The sequence below is a fragment of the Canis lupus genome, chromosome X (genome assembly GCF_048164855.1).
Source record: "Canis lupus baileyi chromosome X, mCanLup2.hap1, whole genome shotgun sequence".
NCBI classification, from domain to species: Eukaryota; Metazoa; Chordata; class Mammalia; order Carnivora; family Canidae; genus Canis; species Canis lupus.
This window is the reverse complement of record NC_132876.1, coordinates 53526291-53551180: the sequence shown is the minus strand read 5'-3', so window position 1 is coordinate 53551180 and position 24890 is coordinate 53526291. Positions and strand designations below refer to the sequence as shown.

Here is a 24890-nt window from a genome sequence, read left to right as displayed (position 1 = left end):
ATTCCACTTTTCAATCCCAGGATAGTCTAATCATCCTCCCCAAAGTACCCCATAATTTTTGTCACTCATAATATTCCTGTTATGTGCTAGGCACTATTGTAGGTGTTGATTTTATTTTCAGTCAATAAAACATGAAAGGTCAACTCAGGGGCCACATTTTTAAGTAGGGAAAGACAGGCAATAAAGAATTAAAAAAAGAAAGATAATGTCTGATAGTTATAAGTTTGCATAATAAAACAAAGTAAGCAAGAGTAATAGTGATGTAAGTGGATATTTTAAGATTTATTTATTTTAGAAAGGAGGAGGGGCAGAGGGAGAGGGAAAGAGAGTCTTAAGCAGGCTCTGCTGCTGACTGCAGAGCCTGATGCAGGGCTTGATTTCATGATCCTGAGATGGTGACCTAAACCAAAACCAAGAGACAGTAGCTCAACTGACTGCACCAACCAGATGCTCTGAAAGTGGATATTTTAGATTGAGTGGTTAGGGAAAGCCTCTGTGAGGAGGTGACTTTTAAGCTGAGATTGATTGATCTGGTGAAAAGAGAAACACTCTAAGCAGGAAGAACAGCAAGTGCAAAGGCCCTTAGTTGGGTATGAAAGCTTGGTATATTCAAGGGGAAAAAAAAACAACAACAAAAGGTTAATGTGGCTCAGCGTAGTGCTTAAGAGGAAGAATGAGATTCCATTAGGTTCCAGGGGTGAGTAGAGGCCAGATAATGTGGATCATCATAAACCCTGAAAAGGAGTTTAGATTTTATTCCAAGTGTTGTAGTAAATTGTTATAGGGTTTTCACGAGAGGATTAACATTTTTGATACCAAGAGAGTCCACTTAAAAGGACAACAACAGTAACATTCGAATAGAGATGACAAGTAGCAGTTGAATTCCTCAGGGGACATATTGGGGCTAGATATATAATTTGGAGGGGGACAGTCACCAATATACATGGTATTTAAAGTCATGTGAATTACTTAGATCAGTTAAATAGCATGTAGATAGAGGACTCAGGACCAAGCCTTCAGGGTACTCTAAAATTTTATAGAAGTTACCAGAAAAGGAGAGGAGATAAGACAATATTTTAAGCATGAGGGTGGGTGTCATAGAAACTGGCTAAATGTATCTGAATCTACTGAGACATCAAAAGGAGGACAGAGGGGTGAACATTGAATTTGGTAATATGATGGTTGTCATAAAGAATACATTTCTAGGGATCCCTGGGTGGCTCAGCAGTTTAGTGCCTGCCTTTGGCCCAGGGTGCGATCCTGGAGTCCCGGGATGGAGTCCCACGTCAGGCTCCCGGCATGGAGCCTGCTTCTCCCTCCTCCTGTGTCTCTGCCTCTCTCTCTATGTCTATCTTGAATAAATAAATAAATCTTAAAAAAAAAAAGAATACATTTCTATCATATCAAAAGAACACTAGACTAGGCATTATGCAAGGGACTATCATGATGTCTCCAGTAGGTGAGGAAAAATAATTTTCCCTCTACCCTTCTGACTCCCTCACTGAGACTCCCATGTAATAAAAGATAGATTAACCAAAGAAAATCAAACAGAAGTTTATTAACATATATACTCATGAATACATGGAAAATACCCAGGAAAAATGAGTAACTCCCTGAGGAGCCTAAGGTACCAGTTTCTTTTTTTTTTTAACTTAAGGTTTCTTTCTTTTAATTCCAGTGTAGTTAACGTACAGTGTTATATTAGTTTCAGGTGTACAATATGGTGATTCAGCAATTCTCTACATTACTCAGGGTTCATTATAAGTGTACTGTATATATATATATATATATATATATATATATATATATATATTTTTTTTTTTTTTTATTGGAGTTCAGTTTGCCAACATATAGCATAACACCCAGTGCTCATCCCTCCAAGTGCCCCCCTCAGTGATGTGTACTCTTTAATCCTCATCCTTATTTCACCCATTCCCCCAACTCAACTCCCCTCTGATGACCATCAGTTTGTATTCTATGGTGAAAGTCTGTTTCTTGGTTTGTCTCTTTTTTCCTGTTCTTGTTTGTTTTGTTTTGTTTCCTTCATTCTGTGGAATTTCCAAATTCTGTGGAATTTTTTTTTGACAATTTACTCTTTATTGATTAAAAATGAAGGAAACATGCAGCAAAATACAAAGTCAAAAAAAGGGAAGGGGGAGGTAAAATATTTTACATCTTCCATAATCTACCAGACATCATAGGAGGAACCTCCATTTATTGATACACCATTATTCTATCCTCAGATTATTAAATAGTATCAGCTGGCTCTAGGATTTGGTTCAAAACTTAAGCAAAAACCCCAAACAAATCCATTAGTCACTTAGAATAAGACCATACATTTCACAAATGGCATTGGCACATGTTATCTTGTGCTAAATTAGTCTCTACCCCAAGGGACCTGGGGATCCTGGGGACCTAGAAACAGAGGTGCACCCTTAGCCACTGCTCCTGGAGAGAAGCAAGGTCGCTCACTAAGGTCGCTCATATGAATGAGATAATATGGTATTTGTCTTATTCTGACTGACTTATTTCCCTTTGCATTATACTCTGTAATTCCATCAATATTTGTTGCAAATGGCAAGATTTAATTATTTTTTATGGCTGAATAATATTCCAGTGTGTGTGTGTGTGTGTGTGTGTGTGTGTGTGTGTGTACCACCTCTTATGTATCTATTCATCCATACATGCACACTTGGGCTGTTTCCATAATTTGGTATTGTAAATAATGCTGCAAATAACATAGGGATGCATCCCTTTGAATTTGTGTATTTTTGTATATTTTGGGTAAATACCCAATAGTGTAATTACTGGATCATAGGGTAGTTCTATTTTTAAATTTTTGAGGCACTTTCATACTGTTTTCCATACTGGCTGTACCAGTTTATACTCCCACCAACAGTGCAGGAGAGTTCCTATTTCTCCATATCCTCTCCAACACTTGTTTCTTGTGTTTTTGACTTCAGTCATTCTGACAGGTGTGAGATGATATCTCATTGTAGTTTTGATTTGCATTTTCTGATGATGAGTTATGTTGAGCATCTTTTATATGTCTGTTGGCCATCTGGATGTCTTCTTTGGATAAATGTCTGCTATGTCTTCTCCCCATTTTTAAAATTGGATTATTTGTTTTTGAGGTGTTGAGTTCTATAATTTTCTTTATATATTTTGAATACTAAACCTAAGCTACCAGTTTAAATACCATCTTCAGCTAAAGATAAAAGAAAGAAAGGTGTAAGGACACTCATTATGGGGAAGGGGCATATGGATAAGGAGGGAATTCACCATAAACAAGGGTACAGTTTTTATGCATATTTAAATCTTCAACTTAACCAGTGATACTCTGGATACCACTGAATCTCTTGTGATATAGAGTCATACTTCTCTTCCCACTACAGAGAAGGAGACATCCTTTGTAAATGTAAGTTTCCCTTTCAAAAAAGTAACTTTTACTCTTTTCAGAGCTTTTCTTGTGTCTACGGTTTCTCAGTCATCTCAAAATAATCGATAACATCTGCCTATTTCTTAAATGGATTATTTGTGTTTTGGGTGTTGAGTTTGGTAAATTCTTTATAGTTTTCGGATACTATACCTTTATCAGATATGCAAATTTGCATTTCCAAATATCTTCTCCCAGAGAAAGACAAATACCATATGATTGCATTCATATGTGGAATTTAAGAAACAAACAGATGAACATGGGGCAAAAGAGAGAGAAACAAACCATAAAACAGACATAACTCTAGCAAAAAAACTGAGGGTTGCTGGAGGGGAGGTGGGCAGGGGGATGAGTTCTATGGGTGATAGGTATTAAGGAGAGCACTTGTGATGAGCACTAGGTGTTGTATGTAAGTAATGAATCACTGAATTCTACTCCTGAAATTAATATTTCACTTTATGTTAACTAACTGAGGTTAAAATTAAAATATGAATAAATAAATAAATAAATAAATAAATAAATAAGCCAAGGAGGCATATTTTAGGGTGGCATATTCTGCTTCCCTTCACTAAATGCTAATCCTAGATGGATGGGTGCCTTCTATCTCTTTCTACAACTCTGAAGTTTGAATACTAGTATTTCACTGCCTTTTTGATAAGATTACTCAGCTATTAGAAATGACAAATACCCACCATTTGCTTCAACATGGATGGAACTGGAGGGTATTATGCTGAGTGAAGTAAGTCAGTCGGAGAAGGACAAACATTATATGTTCTCATTCATTTGGGGAATATAAATAATAGTGAAAGGGAATATAAGGGAAGGCAGAAGAAATGTGTGGGAAATATCAGAAAGGGAGACAGAACGTAAAGACTGCTAACTCTGGGAAACGAACTAGGGGTGGTAGAAGGGGAGGAGGGCGGGGGGTGGGAGTGAATGGGTGACGGGCACTGGGGGTTATTCTGTATGTTAGTAAATTGAACACCAATAAAAAATAAATTAAAAAAAAAGATTGTTATGAAGAATACAGAACATAATAGAAGGGAAAGTATATCGTAAATGGTAAAATTCCATACAAATGCAAATTAATGTTAGAATTATTTCTAATACTAGATTATAAACTATTTAAGGGGCTGGATTGGCTTTAATGATCATTACATCCATCACAATGCTTAGCATAATACTAACTAGTGAGTTTAATGGCTGCTCAAAAAACTAAAATAAAAATTTCCTAAATGCAATAAAAGGATGAAAAGGAATGATAGTGTCTACTAGCTCTATTTTACCTGCAGTTCCAGTTAGGATTTGTGACTTCCTTGCAATTGTGAAAGATTTCCAATGCTGACTCATGCCATCTATCCCTTTTACAAGATAATCACTTTGAAGACAATAAGTAAAGGACTTGGAGATTGGTCTGCTTTCCATTTGTTATTTCTAAGATAAGCCATGCCCAGAATTTTTCAAATTTTCTCACTTTGGTATACAGAATTTCTGAATTTATTTTTTGTCTAGGAGAACAAATTTATGAAGTTACGTATCATTACATAGACATTTGTAGCTGGTAAGAAAAATGTTATGATAGATGGGAAACATAGTTTTTTTTTCCCTTTTTTATCTTTTGCTTTTCTCTGTGTGGTACAGATGTTGAGCCTTGTGAAATATACAGTTTAGTACTTTGCATTGCAAATAGAGTACAAGTAAGTGACCTTTGATAACTTTTATGCCTAGCAACAGACTCTATGGCATGAGTCTGTTAGTTTAGGTAAGAGAGACTAGCAAACAAAAATCTCACTTTCATTCTGTGCTAGGAAATGAAGAGTATTCATATTTCTGCAACTGTTAAACAAGATGTTTAACAATTTCTTAAAAGTCAAAGAATATATGGTAATAGTCTCAAATGTGTATGTAGCAGTATATGAGATCCATTTTTGCTAAAAAAAGAAAGAGTCAGAAATGCATTAATTCTTTCAGTCTATTAAGGTCAAAATGGACTTGGGGATTGAAAGATTTAGTGTTAATTGTTATAGCAAGGGAAAGTTTTGGTGTTGCTAATGTGAATGCTAATATTTAAGTAGCATAAGAAAGAACATAGGTAGGGTCCTGTGTCACTTTTAAAAATCACCTTGTATCCAATAAGTTTCAGCTGCAAAGTAATTTTCCAGAAATGGTCTGAGAAAAAAAAAAAAAAGAAATGGTCCAATGTTCTCCATTGACTTCCATTGTAAAACAAGAGCTGTGTTCTCCTTGAAAATAAATTTGGCCCCAAGTTAATAATAAAGCATACTGCAGAATTCAGAAAATCTTAAATATATAAGATTTATCTTTTTATAAATCACATATTTATATTTGTAAATTTTAAGATTAATCTTAAAATAATAAAATCACATTTTTAGTGCTGATGAAATAATAGTAAAATAATAGTACCATTTCTTAGTGCCTGATGAAATAATACTACCATAAAATATTAATACACTATAGTGGACCTTATAATAGCATGCCCCAAACTGTGTTATTATCCTTCTTTTTCAATTCTAAGCATTTTACCTTTCATGTAAAAACATTTTACTTCTGTGATCATTATATTTTTTAAATGTACCTCTAATATTTATTTTTTTAAGATTTTATTTATTCATGAGAGACACAAAGAGAGAGAGGTAGAGACATAGGCAGAGGGAGAAGCAGGCTCCATGCAGAGATCCCCATGTGGGACTAGATCCCAGGACTCCCGGATCACAGCCTGAGCCATAGAAGAAAGACTAGAAGAAAATGCTCCAAACTGTTCACAATATTTGCTTCTGAGTTTATTGGAAGTTATAGTTTATTTGTTTTTGTTTTCTAACTTGCCCAAAGAGATTTTTTTTTTTTTTTTTTTTTTTTTTAAGGAGAGAGAAAGAGAGAGTGGCAGAGTTGGTAAAGCACCCAACTCTGGGTTTTGGCTCAGGTTGTGACCTCAGGGTTCTGAAATTGAGCCTGAGTTGAGCCTTGCACTCAGTGTAGATTCTGCTGGGCATTCTCACTCCCTCTTCCTCTGCACCTCTCATGTATGTATGTGCTCTCTCTTTAATAAATAAATAAATAAATAAATAAATAAATATATATATATATATATCTTAAAAAAAAGAGAGAGAGAAGAGAGAGTGTGCACACATGTGTGAGTGGGCAAGGGAAACAGAGGGAAAGGGAGAGAGAGAATCTTAAGCAGGCTCCAGGCCCAGCATGACATGAAACAAAAATCAAGATTCAGAAACTTAATCAACCAAAACATCCAGGCACCCATAATGAGATAATTTTCTATATCCTCTATAATCAGAAGAAAGTACTGTAATTTCTTTCTTTAATGATAAATTTATATATAATGATGTCTTTAGTTAGACACATAAATATATTTGATTCATTTCTATTTTGGTACTGGTTATTATCACTTTTTTGATAAAATTTTAAAAACAATGATGTAATTAATTTCTGGATAAACAACTTGTCTAGAGCATACTTCTCAAGGTATATCCAGGACTGGCAGCCTCAGCATCACCTAGGAAATTGTTAGATATCTAATTCTCAGGCTCCTGGGCTCAATCCCAGCAAACAGCAATCTGGGTTTTAGCAAGCCCTTTGGGTAATTAAGATTCTAGAACAATAACAGAATTTCTCCCCATTCTCTTTCCTCTCACTTTCTCTCTCTCCCTCTTCTCCCTTTTTTTTCATACCTTCCTCTTGCCTTCTGTCCTTCTCCTTTTCCCCCCTCTCCTTCCCCTCTTCTTGTGGGATACACACACACACACACACACACACACACACAAACCATATATATACAGCCTATATATAGAATTCACGGTTACCTCTCTCTGAATAGAATACGTGTATTTAGAAAGAGAATATTTTTTTCTAAGTTTTTTGTTATTTGTTTCTGACCTACCTTGTTCATTAAAAGATAACTAAGTTTTCTGGTATTTGTACTTATATACTTTCATTTAACAAACATGTTTTGCATTGTTATACATTAGATAGTTCTGCATAATTTACTAATTTTTTAACCTCATTAACCAATATAATGATTCTAGCATATTATTATAAACTGAATTGTGTCCCCCTCCAAATTCTTATGTGAAGCCCTAGCCCCCCAGAATCTCAGAATGTGACTGACTATATTTGGAGATAGGGTTTTAAAGAGGCAATTATATTAAAATAAGGTCCTAGTTTCTGCCCTACTCCAATATGACTACTGTGCTCATAAGAAAAGAAGATGAAGACACAAACACAGGTAGAAGTACTGCTATGTGAGGATATACTGAGAAGGTGGCCATCCATAAGCTAAGGAGAGAGGCCACAAAAGAAACCAAACTTGCCAACACCTTGATATTGGACTTCTAACCCCAGAATTGTGAGAAAATACATTTCTATTGTTAAAGCTAGTCAGTCTGTGGTATTTGTAATGGCAACCCTAACAAATTAATACATAAGTGTTTATAAAAATGATATAATTCAATCTTAACATCTAGTGATTGCCTTTAAGATACTATCAGGTCATGTTCCTTGACAGAAAGCTACAGCTTTACAAAGAGTGCCAGAGACCAGTATGAAAAACTGCTCACCATGCACAACAACATGCTAAAGCTCTATGAGAATCTTGGAGAATACTTTATTTTTGACTCTAAGACAGTGAGCATAGAAGAGTTCTTTGGTGATCTCAGCAACTTCCGAACTTTATTTCTGGTGAGTAATACATTTTAAAGGATTGCAAGACCTGTTGTTTGTGTTTTTTAAATAATTTATTCTGTTAGCATTTTATGTACCTATTGCTCATACTGATTTCATGTTATAGTCCTTTAACGGGAATTGAAAGGTATTTTATACTTGTGACATAGATAAAAATGGTTGGCTGATTTAATATATAATGGGGACTTAAAAGAATTGTCTTCAACCTTAGATATATATCTGAATTTTTCTTCACAAATTTTATAAGAAAATGAAAAAATTGGTACTTAAATGTTGTTGATTTTTATACAGCATACTATTATAATTTGACCTAGCTTAAAAATTAATACCTAAAGTAATCTTTCAATTAATACGTTAACATGCTATGATTTATGAGTAAGTTTTTGTTATAGTCTATACAAGAAATCAATTCTAAATTAGACTACATAAAAAACATGGAATATTAAATTTTATTTCATAATGTAGGCTCCAGTTTCCAACTAGAACTCTTGGGGATAACAGTAGATATTAGCATTAGTTAGAGATGGATAATCAGGGTGTGAGTTGTGATGCTAGAGGGAAGCAAAAGCTTCACTGTATAAGTGTTGTGGAAATACTTCTCTGCACTCAGTGAAAGAGTAGAAGAGCACAGATTCCAATTATGATAGTAATAGAAAATTATGCATAATAGTTGATATCAAACAAGTAAAGTTACATGTATTTTAAAGAATGAACTCTAGCAATTATCCCCAACAGGAAGATCAGTTAGCAAACTAATTCATTGAGGTATGTTTCTTTTTTTAAATTTTTTTTTAATTTTTATTTCTTTGCGTATATTTTTTATTGGCGTTTCATTTGCCAACATATACCATAACACCCAGTGCTCATCCCATCAAGCGCCACTCTCAGTACACGACACCTAGTCACTCCGTCCCCCTGACCACTTCAATTCCAACCCCTTGTTCGTATCCCACCGTTAGGTGTCTCTCATGTTCTGTCACCCTCACTCATATTTCCTACTCATTTTCTCCCCTTTCCCCTTTATTCCCTTTCACTATTTTTTTATATTGCCCAAATTAATGAGACCATATAATGTTTGTCCCTCTCCAATAGACTTATTTCACTCACCATAATACCCTCCAGTTCCATCCACGTCGAAGCAAATGGTGGGTATTTGTCGTTTCTAATGGCTGAATAATATTCCATTGTGTATATATATATACATACTAAATGTTCTTTATCCACTCATCTATCAATGGACACCGAGGCTCCTTCCACAGTTTGGCTATCGTGGACATTGCTGCTATAAACATCGGGGTGCAGGTGTCCTGCCGTTTCACTGCATCTGTATTTTTGGAGTAAATCCCCAGGAGTGCAATTGCTGGGTTGTAGGGCAGTTGTATTATTAGCATTTTGAGGAACATACACACACTTTTCCAGAGTGTCTGTACCAGTTCATATTCCCACCAACAGTGCAAGAGAGTTCCCCTTTCTCCACATCCTCTTCAACATTTGTTGTTTCCTGTCTTGTTAATTTTCCCCATTCTCACTGGTATGAGGTGGTATCTCATGGTGGATTTGATTTGTATTTCCCTGAAGCCAGTGATAAAGAACATTTTCTCATGTGCTTCTTGGCCATGTCTGTGTCTTCTTCTGTGAAATTTCTGTCCATGTCTTTTGTCAATTCATGATTGAATTGTTTGTTTCTTTGCTGTTGAGTTTCATAAGTTCTTTATAGATCTTGGATACTAGCCCTTTATCTGATATGTCACCTTCAAATATCTTCTCCCATTCTGTAGGTTGTCTTTTAGTTTTGTTGACTGTTTCTTTTGCTGTGTGGGAGCTTTTTATCTTGATAAAGTCCCAATAATTCATTTTTGCTTTTGTTTCTGTTGCCTTCATACATGTATCTTGCAAGAAGTTGCTGTGGTCAAGTTCAAAAAGGATGTTGCCTGTGTTCTCCCCTAGGATTTTGATAGATTCTTGTCTCACATTAAGATCTTTCATCCATTTTGAGTTTATCTTTGTGTATGGTGTAAGAGAATGGTCTAGTTTAATTCTTCTGCATGTGGCTGTCCAATTTCCCCAGCACCATTTATTGAAGAGACTGTTCTTCTTCCAGTGGGTAGTCTTTCCTGCTTTGTCGAATATTAGTTGACCATAGAGTTGAGGGCCCATTTCTGGATTCTCTATTCTGTTCCATTGACTATGTGTCCAGTATTGTGCCAGTAACATACTGTCTTGATGATCACAGCTTTGTAGTACAACTTGAAATCCGGCCTTGTGATGCCCCCAGATCTGGTTTTCTTTTTTAATATTCCCCTAGCTATTCAGGGTCTTTTCTGATTCCACACAAATCTTAAGATGATTTGTTCCAACTCTCTGAAGAAAATCCATGGTATTTGATAGGAATTGCATTGAACGTGTAAATTGTCCTGGGTAGCATAAACATTTTCACAATGTTTATACTTCCAATCCATGAGCATGGAATATTTTTCCATCTCTTTGTATTCTCCTCAATTTCTTTCAAAAGTGTTCTGTAGTTTTTAGGGTATAGATCCTTTACCTCTTTGATTAGGTTTATTCCTAGGTGTCTTAAATGGGATTGACTCCTTAACTTCTCTTTCTTCGGTCTCATTTTTAGTGTATAGAAATGTGACTGATTTCTGGGCATTGATTTTGTATCCTACCACACTGCCCAATTGCTGTTCTTTCTCTAGTTCCTTTAGGTGCAAGGTTAGCATATGTATTTGAGTTTTTTCCAATTTTTTGAGGAATGCTTGTATTGCGATGTATTTCCCTCTTAATACTGCTTTTGCTGTATCCCAAAGATTTTGAGTGGTTGTACCTTCATTTTCATTAGTTTCCATGAATCTTTTTAATTTTTCTCTAATTTCCTGGTTGACCCTTTCATCTTTAGCAGGATGTTCTTTAACCTCCACGTGTTTCAGTTTCTTCCAAATTACTTCTTGTGATTGAGTTCTAGTTTCAAAGCATTGAGCTCTGAAAATATGCAGGAGACAATCCCAATCTTTTGGTATTGGTTAAGACCTTATTTGAGACCCAATATGTGGTCTATCCTGGAGAAAGTTCCATGTGCACTTGAGAAGAATGTATATTCAGTTGCATTTGGATGTAAAGTTCTGTAAATATTGTGAAATCCATCTGGTCCAGTGTATCATTTAAAGTTCTTGTTTATTGGAGATACTGTGCTTAGAATATCTGTCATTTGCAGAAAGTGCTGTGTTGAAGTCTCCCAGTATTAGTGTATTACTATCTACATATGTCTTTGGTTATTAATTGATTGATATACTTGACAGCTCCCATATTAGGGGCATAAATATTCATGATTATTAGGTCCTCTTGTTGGATAGATCCTTGTAGTATGATATACTGTCCCTCATCATCTCTTACTACAGTCTTTGGGATAAACTTTAATTTATCTGATATAAGGATGGCTACCCCTGCTTCCTTTTTAGGACCATTTGAATGGTAAATCGTTCTCCAACCTTTCATTTTCAGGCTGTAGGTGTCCTTAGGTCTAAAATGAGTCTCTTGTAGACAGCAAATAGATGGGTCTTGCTTTTTTATCCAGTCTGAGACCCTGCGTCTTTTGATGGGATCATCAACCCATTCACTTTCAGAGTTACTATTGAAAGATATGAATTTAGTGTCATTATAATACCTATTCAGTCCCTGTTTTTGTGAATTATTTCTTTGGGTGTCCTCTTTCTTTTACAGCCACTTAATATTTCTTGCAGAGCTGGTTTGGTGGTCACAGATTCTGTCAGTTTCTATGTATCTTGGAAGCTCTTATCTCTCCTTCTATTCTGAAGGAGAGCCTTGCTGGATAAAGAATTCTTGGCTGCATGTTCTTCTCATTTAAGACCCTGAATATATCCTGCCAGCCTTTTCTGGCCTGCCAGGTCTCTGTGAAGAGGTCTGCTATTAATCTAATAGTTCACCCAATATAAGTTAGGGATATCCTGTCTCTTGCTGCTTTAAGGATTTTCTTTTTATCCTTGGAATTTGCAAGTTTCACTATTAAATGTCGAGGTGTTGAACAGTTTTTATTGATTTTAGGGGGGTACCTTTCTGTCTCCTGGATCTGAATGCCTGTTTCCCTCCTCAAATTAGGGAAGTTCTCAGCTATGATTTGTTCAAATATGCTTTCTGGTCCTCTGTCTCTTTTGGCACCCTCTGGAACCCCAATTAAACATAGATTTTTCCTTCTGAGGCTGTCATTTATTTCCCTTAACCTTTCCTCATGGTCTTTTAATTGTGTTTCTCTCTTTTCCTCAGCTTCCTTCCTTGCCATCATCTTGTGTCAGTCACTCTTTCTTCTACCTCATTAACCCTCGTCGTTAGGACCTCCAGTGTGGATTGCATCTCATTTAACTGATTTTTAATTTCAGCCTGATTAGATCTAAATTCTGCATCATGAAGTCTCTTTGATCCTTTATGCCTTTTTACAGAGTCAGCAGTAGCTTTATAATTGTGGTTCTGAATTGGCTTTCTGACATGGAATTGTAATCCAAATTCTGTAACTCTGTGGCAGAGAGTACTGTTTCTCATTCTCTTTTGTTGTGAGTTCTTCTTGTCATTTTGCTCAGTGCAGAGTGGTTAAAAACGAGTTGTACTGGAAAAAGGTAGAAAAAAAAGGAGGGGTACCCTCTGGTCCTATATACTGTAAAACCCTCGACTTCCCCTGGAGCTTTGCAGTGCTGCTTGGTTAGAACTTGCTCTTCCCCTGTCCTTCCGGCTGGTCCTTTGGAGGAAGGCGCCTGCTGAGCTGATCTCAGGGGTGTGAACCTAGGGGAGCTGCCCCGCCCCCTGCCAGGTGCAGGGCTGAAGTGGGAGCTGTTAATTCTGTGAGGCCCCTGTTCCCTAGTGGGCCTCACTCTGTCCCAGGCACAGAGTGACACAAGGAGGAACAACCGTACTGGCCACGGCCAGCTCTCCAGCTCCGGAGACAGCTCCAGCAGTAACTACCGCAGTCTTCCAGTCCACACTTGCATAGATGCTTAGGGGGTGAGGGTGCTGATCTACACAGCTTGGGGACGCTTGGTGGCAAGAGAGTCCTCACTGTCCTGTGCCCTCCCCACCTCTGCCTGTCCCAGGGGGAGCACCGGATCCTGGGCTGTGTCCCCGGCGCCCTGTGCTCCGGGCCTGTGCTGCTGGAATCATGCTCCCAGGGCTGCGACTCCCAAAGGCAGCAGGGCACAGCCTCCTCCTCCCGGAGTTGCCGCCTGAGCTTCTCCTGAAGCCCCGCCAGGCGTTGGCTCCAGCCCTTTACCGAGTTCAGACTGTGGTGTGTTGTTTTGTCTCCCCTGGGTGCACTTCCTGTGTTATTGATCTGGGAGACTGGAAGCTCCACTGCCCCTCCTGTGATTCTGCCTGGTTTCCCTGCAAGCGCCTTTCTGTCCGGGAAGAATCTGCTGTGGGTTTTTAAAGTTCCTGCTTCTCCGGGGCCGGGCTTTCCTGTCCTGGAGGCTTTCGCCATGGGTCTTAGCCCGGATCCTCACTGGGGCCCCTCCCCTACTAGATGATTCTTCTTCTTCTTCTTCTTCTTCTTCTTCTTCTTCTTCTTCTTCTTCTTTCTTCTTCTTCTTCTTCTTCTTCTTCTTCTTCTTCTTCTTTCTTCTTCTTCTTCTTCCTCTTCTTCTTCTTCTTCTTCTTCTTCTTCTTCTTTCTTCTTCTTTCTTTTTTATTACTATTTTTTTTGTCTTCCTACCTTGTTAGAAGTGCAAACTCTGGGCAGCCTGGGTGGCTCAGCGGTTTAGCGCCACCTTCCGCCCAGGGCATGATCCTGGAGACCCAGAATCAAGTCCCACGTCGGGCTCCCTGCATGGAGCCTGCTTCTCCCTCTGACGGTGTCCCTGCCTCTCTCTCTCTCTCTGTGTGTGTCTTTCATGAATAAATAAATAAAATCTTAAAAAAAGAAGAAGAAGAAGAAGAAGAAGAAGAAGAAGAAGAAGAAGAAGCACAAACTCTTCTCTCTGTAGAGTTCCAGCTGTTCTCTTTAAATCTCAGGTCGAATTGGTAGGTTCAGGATGATTTGAAAGTTATCTAGGTAATTTGGTGGGGACAGGTGACTTGGGGACCCTACTCCTCTGCCATCTTGCCTCGCTCCTTGAGGTATATTTCTATCCCCAAAGCAGATATTTGCTAGATAGGGCTCTCTTTCTTAATTGACTGTGTTGCTCCATGAAATTGTTGCATTTTGGTATGACTTGCACAGTCTATGAGATACAGTTATTTTTGTGGAAAGCATTTGCTTTTATCTACTGAGTTAGGACATATAACCCCAAGCACATCCTATTTTTGGTGATATAAGTTGAATAAGAAGCTTTCATAAATATGATCATTTGTCTTTTTTTTTTTAGAGTATTAGCTTATTTTGGTTTTTGGTCTTTATCCCTTAATATACACGCATATTTAACTTTTTAGCTGGACAGTAAGTAGTAAAATGTGTTCTGGCAATGACTCATCCAAATATTTTCAAAACTTAAAAGCTGTTAATATGCCATGAGCCTATGATACCATGTTATATCTACTTGGAGTGTTTTCAAGAAGAAAAAAGTATATGTTGAAAAGGAATGGAGACTAGAAAAATACACTTCAGTTGACACATTGAGAAGATAATTCTAATAAATTATTTTTGTAACATCAATGTCTATGAGTAAATGGAGATGAATATAATTAATATTGTCAATTTCTATTAAAAAGTGCCTTGTTTTAACATGGATTGGTTGTGAAAACACTGTCACATTAGTGCTCCTCACCTCCCTGATACATAGTCACAAAATAGAATTTGATGTACTCCCATTTTATAACATTTCGTTAAGGACAATACCTGCGTGGCAGCCTATGTTTAATCGTATTAAGCAGATGCTTAGAAATCTTGCTAAGAACTAGAACTATACTTGTAATTACTTCTCAATCATAAGTCGTTGTTGTTGTTTTAAATGTGATGACACCATTGTTAGGAAGACCTGATTCTGTGGCCTAGTGCTGTCACTAATAAGCTGTGTGAATTTATATAAGTCATTTATCCCTTGTAGCTACATATTTATTTATAAAATTAAGTGATTATACTCCTGATCTCTAAGAATTTCTTCCTCTTTAAAAGTCTATGAGTCCTAGAATTTCAGAGAGTCATGTGGATTACATACATAAATAGGATATATTTGTCTACTGGCTTCACTGTGTGTGTAGCTTGAATACAGGGAAATAATTTGCCACAAATCATTCTCATTGTAAATAACTTGACATTCTGAAGTCCTGTTTTCTGTGCATTTTTGTTAATTTCTTGAGATCCTGCTAAGACTGATTTCCAAAGCTTTCAAAACAGGTAACCAACTCCTACAATGTGTCATGGTCAGCTGCCTGCCATCTGCTTTTCAGAACACTATTACAATAATTTTTTTCTACAAATTATTATTGACTTGCTGGCATGAAAACTAAGTGTGCAATTTATTAGTTGTTTTGAACTTTAGTTGGTTATGTAATCTCTCTGAGCATCAGTTTCCTCATTTATAAAATAGAGGTGATTATTCCCAACACATCTTTCTCTATGTTTCACTATGTGAAAACACCTCATAACCTATGCTATGCAGATGGAGAGTATTATTAGCCATACTCTGTCCATCCATTTGATTAGTATTTATTGAGAACCAATTTGATTCTGGTAATGCTCTAGTCCAGAGTTAAAGGGAAGAAAACAGTCTCTCTCTATCCATGAATGAAAAGAGACAGACAAGTAAATACAATGTAATTTGATAAGTGCTGCCTTAGGAATATCAAGATGCTATAATAATGTAAAGGAGGATCTGCCTAACCCTGCCTGAGCTGGCCTGAGAAGCCTTCACAGAGGATGTGACATTTGAGCAGAGTCTGGAAAAGCCCATAGGTGTTTGACAAGTAGACTTTGACAAGCAGGTTTAAGGATTTTACACCTGACCTATAAGCTAAATACTCCTAAATCAACATCACCAACTTCAGTCAATCATTTGTGCTCACCAGGTTCCTGTTTCATAGTGAGATTAAAGTGATTTCACTCTCCCAGGGGAGGGAAGAACCCTGAAAGACAGACAAAAATTGTAATCACCAGAAGTTCCCATTTTCTTAGTGTTTTGTGTGTTTGGTTTCAGGGTTCCTACTGTTAAAAACATATTGGATTATAGACAGAGACAATAAAATACCAGTATTGCTGAGAAGAAAATAAGAGTTCTGATTCAGGTGCTACCTAAAAATCACTTCCAAATGAGCTCAGAGTTTCATCTTGGGAAATCTATTTGGCATGTAAAGCATAAACAAAATTCACATACCAAAAAATCTTCCTCAGAGAGATATCCTCCAAAAGATGAGAAAAATGGAAATAAAAGGGTTTGACATTATGGATTAAGACCTTTTTCAAAATAATCAGAAGCAATTTAATGAAAACAAAATTGGGTATATGAGATACTGCTATATTATTCACATCATTCATATTAAATATTACTCAACTGAGGATATTAAAGATATTCAAGATGAATGTCCTATATATTAGCATGAAGGTATATGTAATTGAAAACAGTTCTAAATTCATAATTCAGTCTCTTTTTCTAGTTGGCTTCCAGACATCATCAGAGTTCAAAACAACTGCTTATAATATAGGCAAGATTAATTAATAATCCCTAAATTTAAGTTGGATATTTTGTGGAACAAAATAAAATTCGGCATTTATAGAATATCTAGACATCTTTTTTGGCTTACTCTTCTTTATACTTCAGTTAGTTCCAATAGTTGGCTACACAGTCTCTTTTCTTTTGAGATATTTTGAATAGAATATTCAATTCAGTGAACTTTATATGTTTAACTGCCATGAAGTATCTTGCTTAGGCATAAAAAATAATTTCAGCTGTTGGGTAAGTGTTTGAGGCAAGTATTATACTTTAGTAACTTTCGTATCTCCAAATAAACTATAGAAAATATTTCTTTTGTCTTTTGTCTTTTAAATGTCAATTTCTTTTTGATTCTGTGTGTTTTGTCTTGTTTTTTAAAGAACAATATGTTACACAGGCATTTAATTAATTTTTGTTTGGTTTGTATTCTCTTTCTCTATCTCATATACTAGATATATAGGAACAAGGCTTCATAGAATTAATAGATTCATTTACATAACTTAAGAAGAAAATGTTACCATTACTATTAATCATGCTGCAAGATTTCTCAACAAAATAAGTATTTGCTGCAATTCATTTGATAAACTTTAACATTTTTTAATCAGAATTTCCTTTAACAATTTTTAACAGCTCTTAGATGAATATTAAACGACTGTTAGGAGGCTAAGTGATAGGTATATTTATGCCATCATTCAGCCTTTTTGCTTCTATCTCCTAAATGTCTTTGAATCCATTCATTTCTCTCAAATCCCAATGATGCTCTTTAGTTCTTGGCCTTTACCATCTCTCAGCTGGACTAATATAATGATCTGACTGATGTCTGTGTCTACTTCTCTCATACTTCTAATCCATTCACCACATTATAGTCAGAATAAAACTGAAAGCAAAACAAACAAGACAGTGTTACTTTCCTGATTTAAAATTCCTTAATGAATTCTCTGTAGCCTCAGGATGAAATCTAATGTGTTTAAAATTAAAGTGGCTTCTAAAATCAAAAGAACTATGGTTACTTAAAGGCCAGACCATCTATGCTCAGCTGACTGAACCATGATCACTTAATGTGAATTCTCCTCCCAAACTAGTAAAAGTAAAGTATGAAAATGAAAACAGCAGAACGAGACAACACCAAGTGTCTAAGAAGATCTGAGCCTCCTAGAACAGAGAGAAACTTTGGGAGCACAGTATTGAAACTAAATGAAGGCTCAGAGGCAAAGATGTGATTGCCATTATTCTTTAATTGCTCCCATAGCTACTATGGCATGGAGAGTAAGGAACTGAGGTTATTTATCTTAATTCTCATTTGGGGACAATCTTATCTTCTATCTTAATCTTCCTTTCAAAATCTAAACTTGCATGAGAGCTCCTTATGTACCCATATTGATTTATGGAGATATTTAATTTTGAGAAGCTCTCATTTCTCTCAAGCCGTCTTCCTCTTTATAAAGCCTCAATCATGTCTAAATCTAAAGTATAATTGAAAAGCCAAAGTGAACACCTGCATTTGGTTAGACTCAAAAGACTAAATTGATATATACAGAGCATTTTTATTCATTCATTAAAGGCAATTTGCCTTTAAAGAAATGAGGATGAATTTTTACATGAAAAGATTGTGTATACAATTTCTGATCCAAGAAGACTAAGTTATTTTGACACATTTGTAAACTTTCAATTTACAAAGCACTTGACATTTAAAGGAGACTTTAGTGCAGTATTATAAAAATGGGTGAGTTACACAAAAAAAACAAATATGTTCTTTAACAAAGGAGAGTCTTAATCAGTAATATATACTGTTATCTAAAGTCCCATCATCCAAAATCTTTATTAGATGCCTCATAATTTGATAGATCTTTGCTTTGCCAATAAAATGCCAATGGTAATTAATATTGTAAAGATACCTTTGAGAAACTGCAAAGACCATGATGTACCTCTTGAATAGTATAGTTTCATTTGTAAGCTCAGTATTTCCAGGCCTCAGTACCTGCGAATTCAGATGGGGGTCACTTTAAGTAACAATAACCCAAATTATTTCTTCTTTACCTTCACGGACAGGACTCAAGCTCCCTGCAAAGTCTCCACTCCCACAAGCACATCTGGAGTCATCATATATGGGCTCAAAAACATGTTAGCTATAGTTACCACTTGACATTTTCTCACAGATATTTGAGTGCCTATTCTTCTTCTAGGATGATGAGAATATAGCATTAAAAAAAATAAAGCCCTGCCCTTCCTGTCCTGCTATATCTCCGGCTTCCCTCTGCCTTTTACTGGCAAGCTGTATGGGGCTGCCCTCAATGAAAATCCCCATCTGGACCAAGGTTGCAGACTCCTACTGCTCTACTTATGCCACCAATCCTTGCAGTACCATAGTGGTGTTATGCTCAGTACAGAAGTAGCTATGTTTCACAGCACACTTCATAAAAACAGTTCCTTTTGCTTTTCTTCTGACCCCTTTCCCCTTGAAGGCTTAAAAATTGTCAAGTCCGGGATCCCTGGGTGGCGCAGCGGTTTAGCGCCTGCCTTTGGCTCAGGGCGCGATCCTGGGGATCCGGGATCGAATCCCACGTCCGGCTTCCGGTGCATGGAGCCTGCTTCTCCCTCTGCCTGTGTCTCTGCCTCTCTCTCTCTCTCTCTGTGACTATCATAAATAAATAAAAGTTAAAAAAAAATTGTCAAGTCCTAAAGACCTCAAAAATCCTAAATCCATAAGCCCCTCTATTCCCCTCCATCCTTCCTTTTGTTCTGTCACCTAACTTTTCCTAGAAGCCAGGGATAAATAAAGTACCAGCATAACTCCTTTCATGCAAATAGAGCCTAAGGGCCCACTAACTACCTCTCTTTAATCACACACACACACACACACACACACACACAGATAATTCCCTTTGAGCTCAGCTGGGACAACCCTAGCTCTGTAGCCTTAGATTTATTTTGATCTATTGCAACTCTTTGAAAATAGACAATCCATGTAAAATATATGGTCACTCTAGTAAGCAGAATATTTGACCAGAATACCTCATTCACCAGCTGTGGCAGAGAACAGGCTTTACTTTTTTTTTTTATTTTTTAGAAAAAGATGTCACTTATCAACTATTGTATTCTGTTTGCTTACTTTGAGCCAGGAGTAGATGTCCTGTTTTTCTGATGTGATTGTTCCTTGTATAAAAAAACTAAATATTGGGATCCCTGGGTGGCGCAGCGGTTTAGCGCCTGCCTTTGGCCCAGGGCGCGATCCTGGAGACCTGGGATTGAATCCCACGTCGGGCTCCCGGTGCATGGAGCCTGCTTCTCCCTCTGCCTGTGTCTCTGCCTCTCTCTTACTGTGTGCCTATCATAAATAAATTTTAAAAATTTAAAAAAAAAAACAATATTATATCATAAGGAACTAAAGGAATAAGTAATAATGGCATACATGATTTAAAGAGAACCCAACTCTTCAACATGGTAAAAAATGCCTACTGATATAAATGCTTTTTAAATATGTACACATTTTAGATTAATAAAAATTTTAAATATCATAAATGTTTTTAAATATTTCTAAAAGTTTTCAGAATTGTTTATGGCAAGATGAATATTGTCCTTTAAAAATCTAAGGCAATGTCATAGTTAACACTGAAAATATTAACAAAATCAGTTCAATGCCTACTTTTCTTATTAAAGTCTAACAATAACTAAAACCAGGAAACAAAATTCAATATCTTTATTTCTAGCAACAACACCTCACAGAATTTTTCAAAGAAGTGTTTCTCATAAATAAGTTATTATAGAGTTATGTTCAAATACCAGGAAGTAAGAAAGTTATAAGATAGGCAGTAGGGTATACAAGCTGACCTTTTCCATTGGCTGTGAGAATGACCAAAGCTATTGATTGTTACAACCTGAGCCAGAAGATCCCAAAAGCCAATGCTACTGGTACCACCTTCTCAGCTTACTGAGTTTATCTTCATTCTGCTTCGTCTTTATTTATCCATTTGCTAATGATCTTTTATTAGAAAAGATGCCCTAGCCCCTGTACAAGATAGTAGGAGGCAGGACTCTCCCTGGAACCCTGCCCAGGGAGATCCTTTTGCCTAGTCTGCCTACTGCTTCTTCTCCCCTTTCTTTGCTTCCTCTCCAGTTGCTTTACTCACTAAGATTTTTTTACCTATGCTCCCATTTTGGCCTGGATAACCCTTCTGTGTGCTTTCATACCGTCATCCTAACACATTTTGCCCGTAATGTGTTCATTACCATATCCTCAGTCTTTATGGGTCAAACACGAGGCTAATCACTAACAACATATATGAATGGTAATGAATTAATGAAACAGTTAATGAACCAAAGTACTAAAGATGAAAAATTCAAATGTTGGCCCTCCAGAGCTCACATTCTAATGAGAAAGAAATCAGAGGAACAAATACTGATAGTAAAATGTGATACATGTATACAAAGAGCTTATGAGCACCGAGGAGAGAGTAATTTATTCTGTCTGATTTAAGGAAGGCTTTAAAGAGGAAGTGACATGTGAACTGGGTCATCATTGTTTTGCTACTCTGTGGCCTTTCACATTGAGTGTTTTCCTTTTTCTTCTTCCCCACCTTGTTTGGTGTTTGTGTTTAGTGATAAATACATATTGTTCTCTAGTTTTCCATGCTGAGTTCAGAGTAGAAAAACAGCTATTTCATTTCTGGGGAAGCAGCTATCAGGTAATTATGATCTAATGGTTATCCATCATATGGTTGGACAAGCAGTGACCAAGCTTCAATTATTTCTTTCAACTGACAGCTGTCCTGAGTAATAGACCAATCAATGCAGATTATCGAGGGCAACATCAATTGCTTAAAGATTGACTTGTTTGTTGTGATTTTAGGGCAGTGGTTATGACCCAGGAATGATTTTGACCCCCAGAGGACATTTGGCAAGGTCTAGAGACAATTTTGTTTGTCACAACCAAGGAGGAGGTGCTGCTGGCATCTAGTGGGTGAATCCAGGGATGCTGCTTAACATCTTATAATGTACATACAGTCCCCTACAACAAAGAAATATCTGGTCCAAAATGTCAGTAGTGCCATAATTGAGAAACTCTAGGGTTATCTGCAGAAGATTTTTTTTAAATTTTCATTTGGAAAACAACATGAGATGATATATATTAGTAAGCAAAATTTATACTAAATTAATAACACATGTATTTGTCATATCAATTTAATATTTTAATGGTATTTTCAGTTGTCAACTTGATCACTGTAAGGTTTGTTTTAGTTACTAATATTTTCTGTATCATTAAAAGATGTCCTGGTTCATATGGCTTGTAAACTTTGTAAATCATGTATGTAAATTGTATGAAAATTTAAATTATAGGCAAAAAAGAAAAAATCAACTGAAACTATTCCCCAAAGATAATTACTATATTGACATATATCTTTACAGCCATTTCTCTGGACATATACAGATATATTTAGATTTTAAGAAAAATATATTTTTCTTAAAATAATAACAAAAGGTCTTATGAAAATTCAAGTTCTAAAATTTGTATTTACTGATAAAAATCCAAGCAGCTTAAGCCTGTGTGGATGTGACCATCAGCATTTAGTGGATGATACCATTGGTTATGTCTTCAATTGTGATTAAAAATATTAATTGGCTCTTTTCCTGATTTTTTTTTTCAAAATCCCTGGTCTTCGGTGCCATGCTACCCATCAGTGACTCTTGGAAGCCACCTATAAATATACCAGTGGAAAGAGTCTTCCCTCCTCTTTTCCTTTTCTACATAATACCCTCATCAAACTTCCTTGTGGCAAGGGGCCTTAAGTTGGTATTGGTGAATTGCCACTTGGGCCCATTTACACTAGTGTTTTCCAAGCATTCTACTGCCTGTCTCTGCTGCATATTTTGATTTAAGAAACATTATTTACCTCAACTAGGCTGTCTTTTAAGTAACAAATGCCATCTATTTGATAATTATATAAAGGCTTATAATTTAATCCTTTTGTTTTCTCTCATTGTCTCCTTACACCAAATTTCAAAGTCATAGAATAGTATCTTAAACCTGTTTTCTTAAAGATCTGACACATTACAATCCTGATTGTGAAATTGTTTCTATTTTTGTTTATATACCTGTTTTGATTCATTTTCTGTAAGTGTTTGGTCTCATGATAATCAGAATTTCCTGATATTCTTGGTGGGGCTTGTAGGCAAAATAGACATTACATGGTATTCCTGAAAAGGTTGGAAAAAGACCAGTAATCCATTCAAATCTTGGCATTTTGAAATGGAAGATGTTCAGAGATCATTATCTCACGATCTTAGAAATCTGTGTTCAATTAATGGATTATGCAATATGATGGTTTAGTTAAGTCTTTTTTTTTTTAGGTTTCATTAACAATGCTCAAAAGAGTCAAACTTACTTATACTGGAGATTGTATAGTTTGGAATATTGTATACTTTTCTTTTACTCATTTGTCTTTAGTTTAAGAGTAAAAATAACCCCTAAAGTTTCATGTACATTAGAGACATAGAAATGTAACAGCAATTAGAAGAGCAATGCAGATGATTAACTAAAATGTGGATGAAATAACAAATATAACTGTAGTGACCAATATGATCTCTAGATGAGAGATATGGATTGAGATCACCAACAAGTTGGAAACTTTATTTTCAAGTTTCATTATTTTTAGTCTTAATAAACCATCCTCCTTCATCAGATGACATCTGTAAGAAAGTATCTGCCCAAGTGCTTGTTCCTTAGTTTAAAATATAGTATTTATAAATAATAGATCATTTTAAGATTAAGCCTCTTTATTATATCATAATCATGTAGGGTTCTTCTTTTTATTTTGTTTTTTTCATACTGTACTAAAAGTCTAAAGCATATAAAATTTTCATAGATATATGCTTTCATTACATTGGCACATTATTTAGGCAAAATCTGTTTATAAGTAAATCTTCAGGTAACAGCCTTTAATTTATAGGCCAGATTAATTTATAACTATTACTATAACTTCTTGTGTATGTAGATATTATTGCTTAACTATTTTTGTAAGCAACTGAAAATAATTGCTTTAACTTTGCTTTTAAATAGATTGGCATCTTTTGGTGTTTGCTTTTTTTCATAGTCTATCAGCATGTTTTTGACTGCCAAGTAAGAGAAAGGTTAACTAAAAGCAGCTTAAGAATATGTTTTTACTCTCACATAGCACAAGATATGTAGAGGTATGGCATTTATAGGGTTTGTTAATTCAGTAACTTAGGGATATCACCTGAGGACCTAGGACCTGAGATTTTCCAAATACTTCTGTTCTACCATCCTTGACATGTTGGCTCATGGTTGCAAAATGGCTGCAGTTGTTCCAAACATCACATGCAAATATAGTTATATCTAACAAAGAAGAGGGTGTTGCCTCCCATGAAGCTTTTTATTATTATTATTAAGGAAAAAAACTTTCCTGGAAGCTTCTGTACAGATTTTTCCATCGAACTCTGTTGTCAAGAACTGAATTACATGCTCATCTCTAAACTAATCACTGCCAAGGAGAATCTTGGACTAACCATGATTCACCTTTGGGATGGGGGCAAGACCCCTTCTCTGAGCATGTGACTATGCAGAGAGTGAGGAGACAAACCAACCCAGGGCTCTGCTAGCAAGTAAAAAGGTTGATATTGGATGGATTAAAGCAGAAAACTAACAGTATCTATAAAACACACAACACAAAAGTATATTACTCAACATTATTTGAATTGTCAGAAGTTCCAAGTTGGCAAAATATAAATGAATGAGATGTATTTCTGAAATGCATGCTTTTGTTCATTTAAATAAAAAAAAAAAAACATGGGGAAGAGCTAAGATGGTGCAGTACTAAGAGGACTCTTGACTTCTGTCCTCCCTTGAACACAGCTTGATAAATAGCTGATTTCTGAATACCCAAGAAATCAATCTGAGGACAAACCTACACACCATATCTACTGACCATAGAGTTCTTCAGAGCTTCACCTCTACTGGAAACAACATCAGGTCTCTTGTAGCAATCAGACCAGAGCACACCTAGTTAAAACTTCCCACACTTTGTCCAAACCAAACACTCTCCACTGCAGGCAAGGGGAAACTCTGCAGAGGACTGACTTGA

General features: G+C 36.2%; 1 protein-coding gene and 1 long non-coding RNA gene across 9 annotated transcripts in view; one reads left to right on the top strand and one right to left on the bottom strand.

The window, feature by feature from the left end:
* The window catches only part of DIAPH2 (diaphanous related formin 2), a 1054304-nt gene that overhangs the window by 785446 nt on the left and 243968 nt on the right, over positions 1-24890 (top strand). For all 6 annotated transcript variants that reach the window (XM_072816467.1, XM_072816462.1, XM_072816464.1 and 3 more), the window contains one exon: positions 7983-8146. In XM_072816467.1, coding sequence (XP_072672568.1) covers positions 7983-8146 — 164 coding nt within the window. The remainder of the gene's footprint in view (positions 1-7982; positions 8147-24890) is intronic.
* Positions 1-24890, bottom strand: part of LOC140627896 (uncharacterized) — a 115696-nt gene that overhangs the window by 11990 nt on the left and 78816 nt on the right. For 2 of the 3 annotated variants that reach the window (XR_012026403.1, XR_012026404.1), the window contains exons 4-6: positions 19904-20119; positions 18690-18772; positions 16151-16210 (exon numbers count right to left, since the gene is read on the bottom strand). This is a non-coding gene — a long non-coding RNA (uncharacterized lncRNA). Of the gene's footprint in view, positions 1-16150; positions 16211-17411; positions 17672-18689; positions 18773-19903; positions 20120-24890 lie in introns of those variants that run through there. The other variant, XR_012026405.1, reaches the window with a different exon arrangement.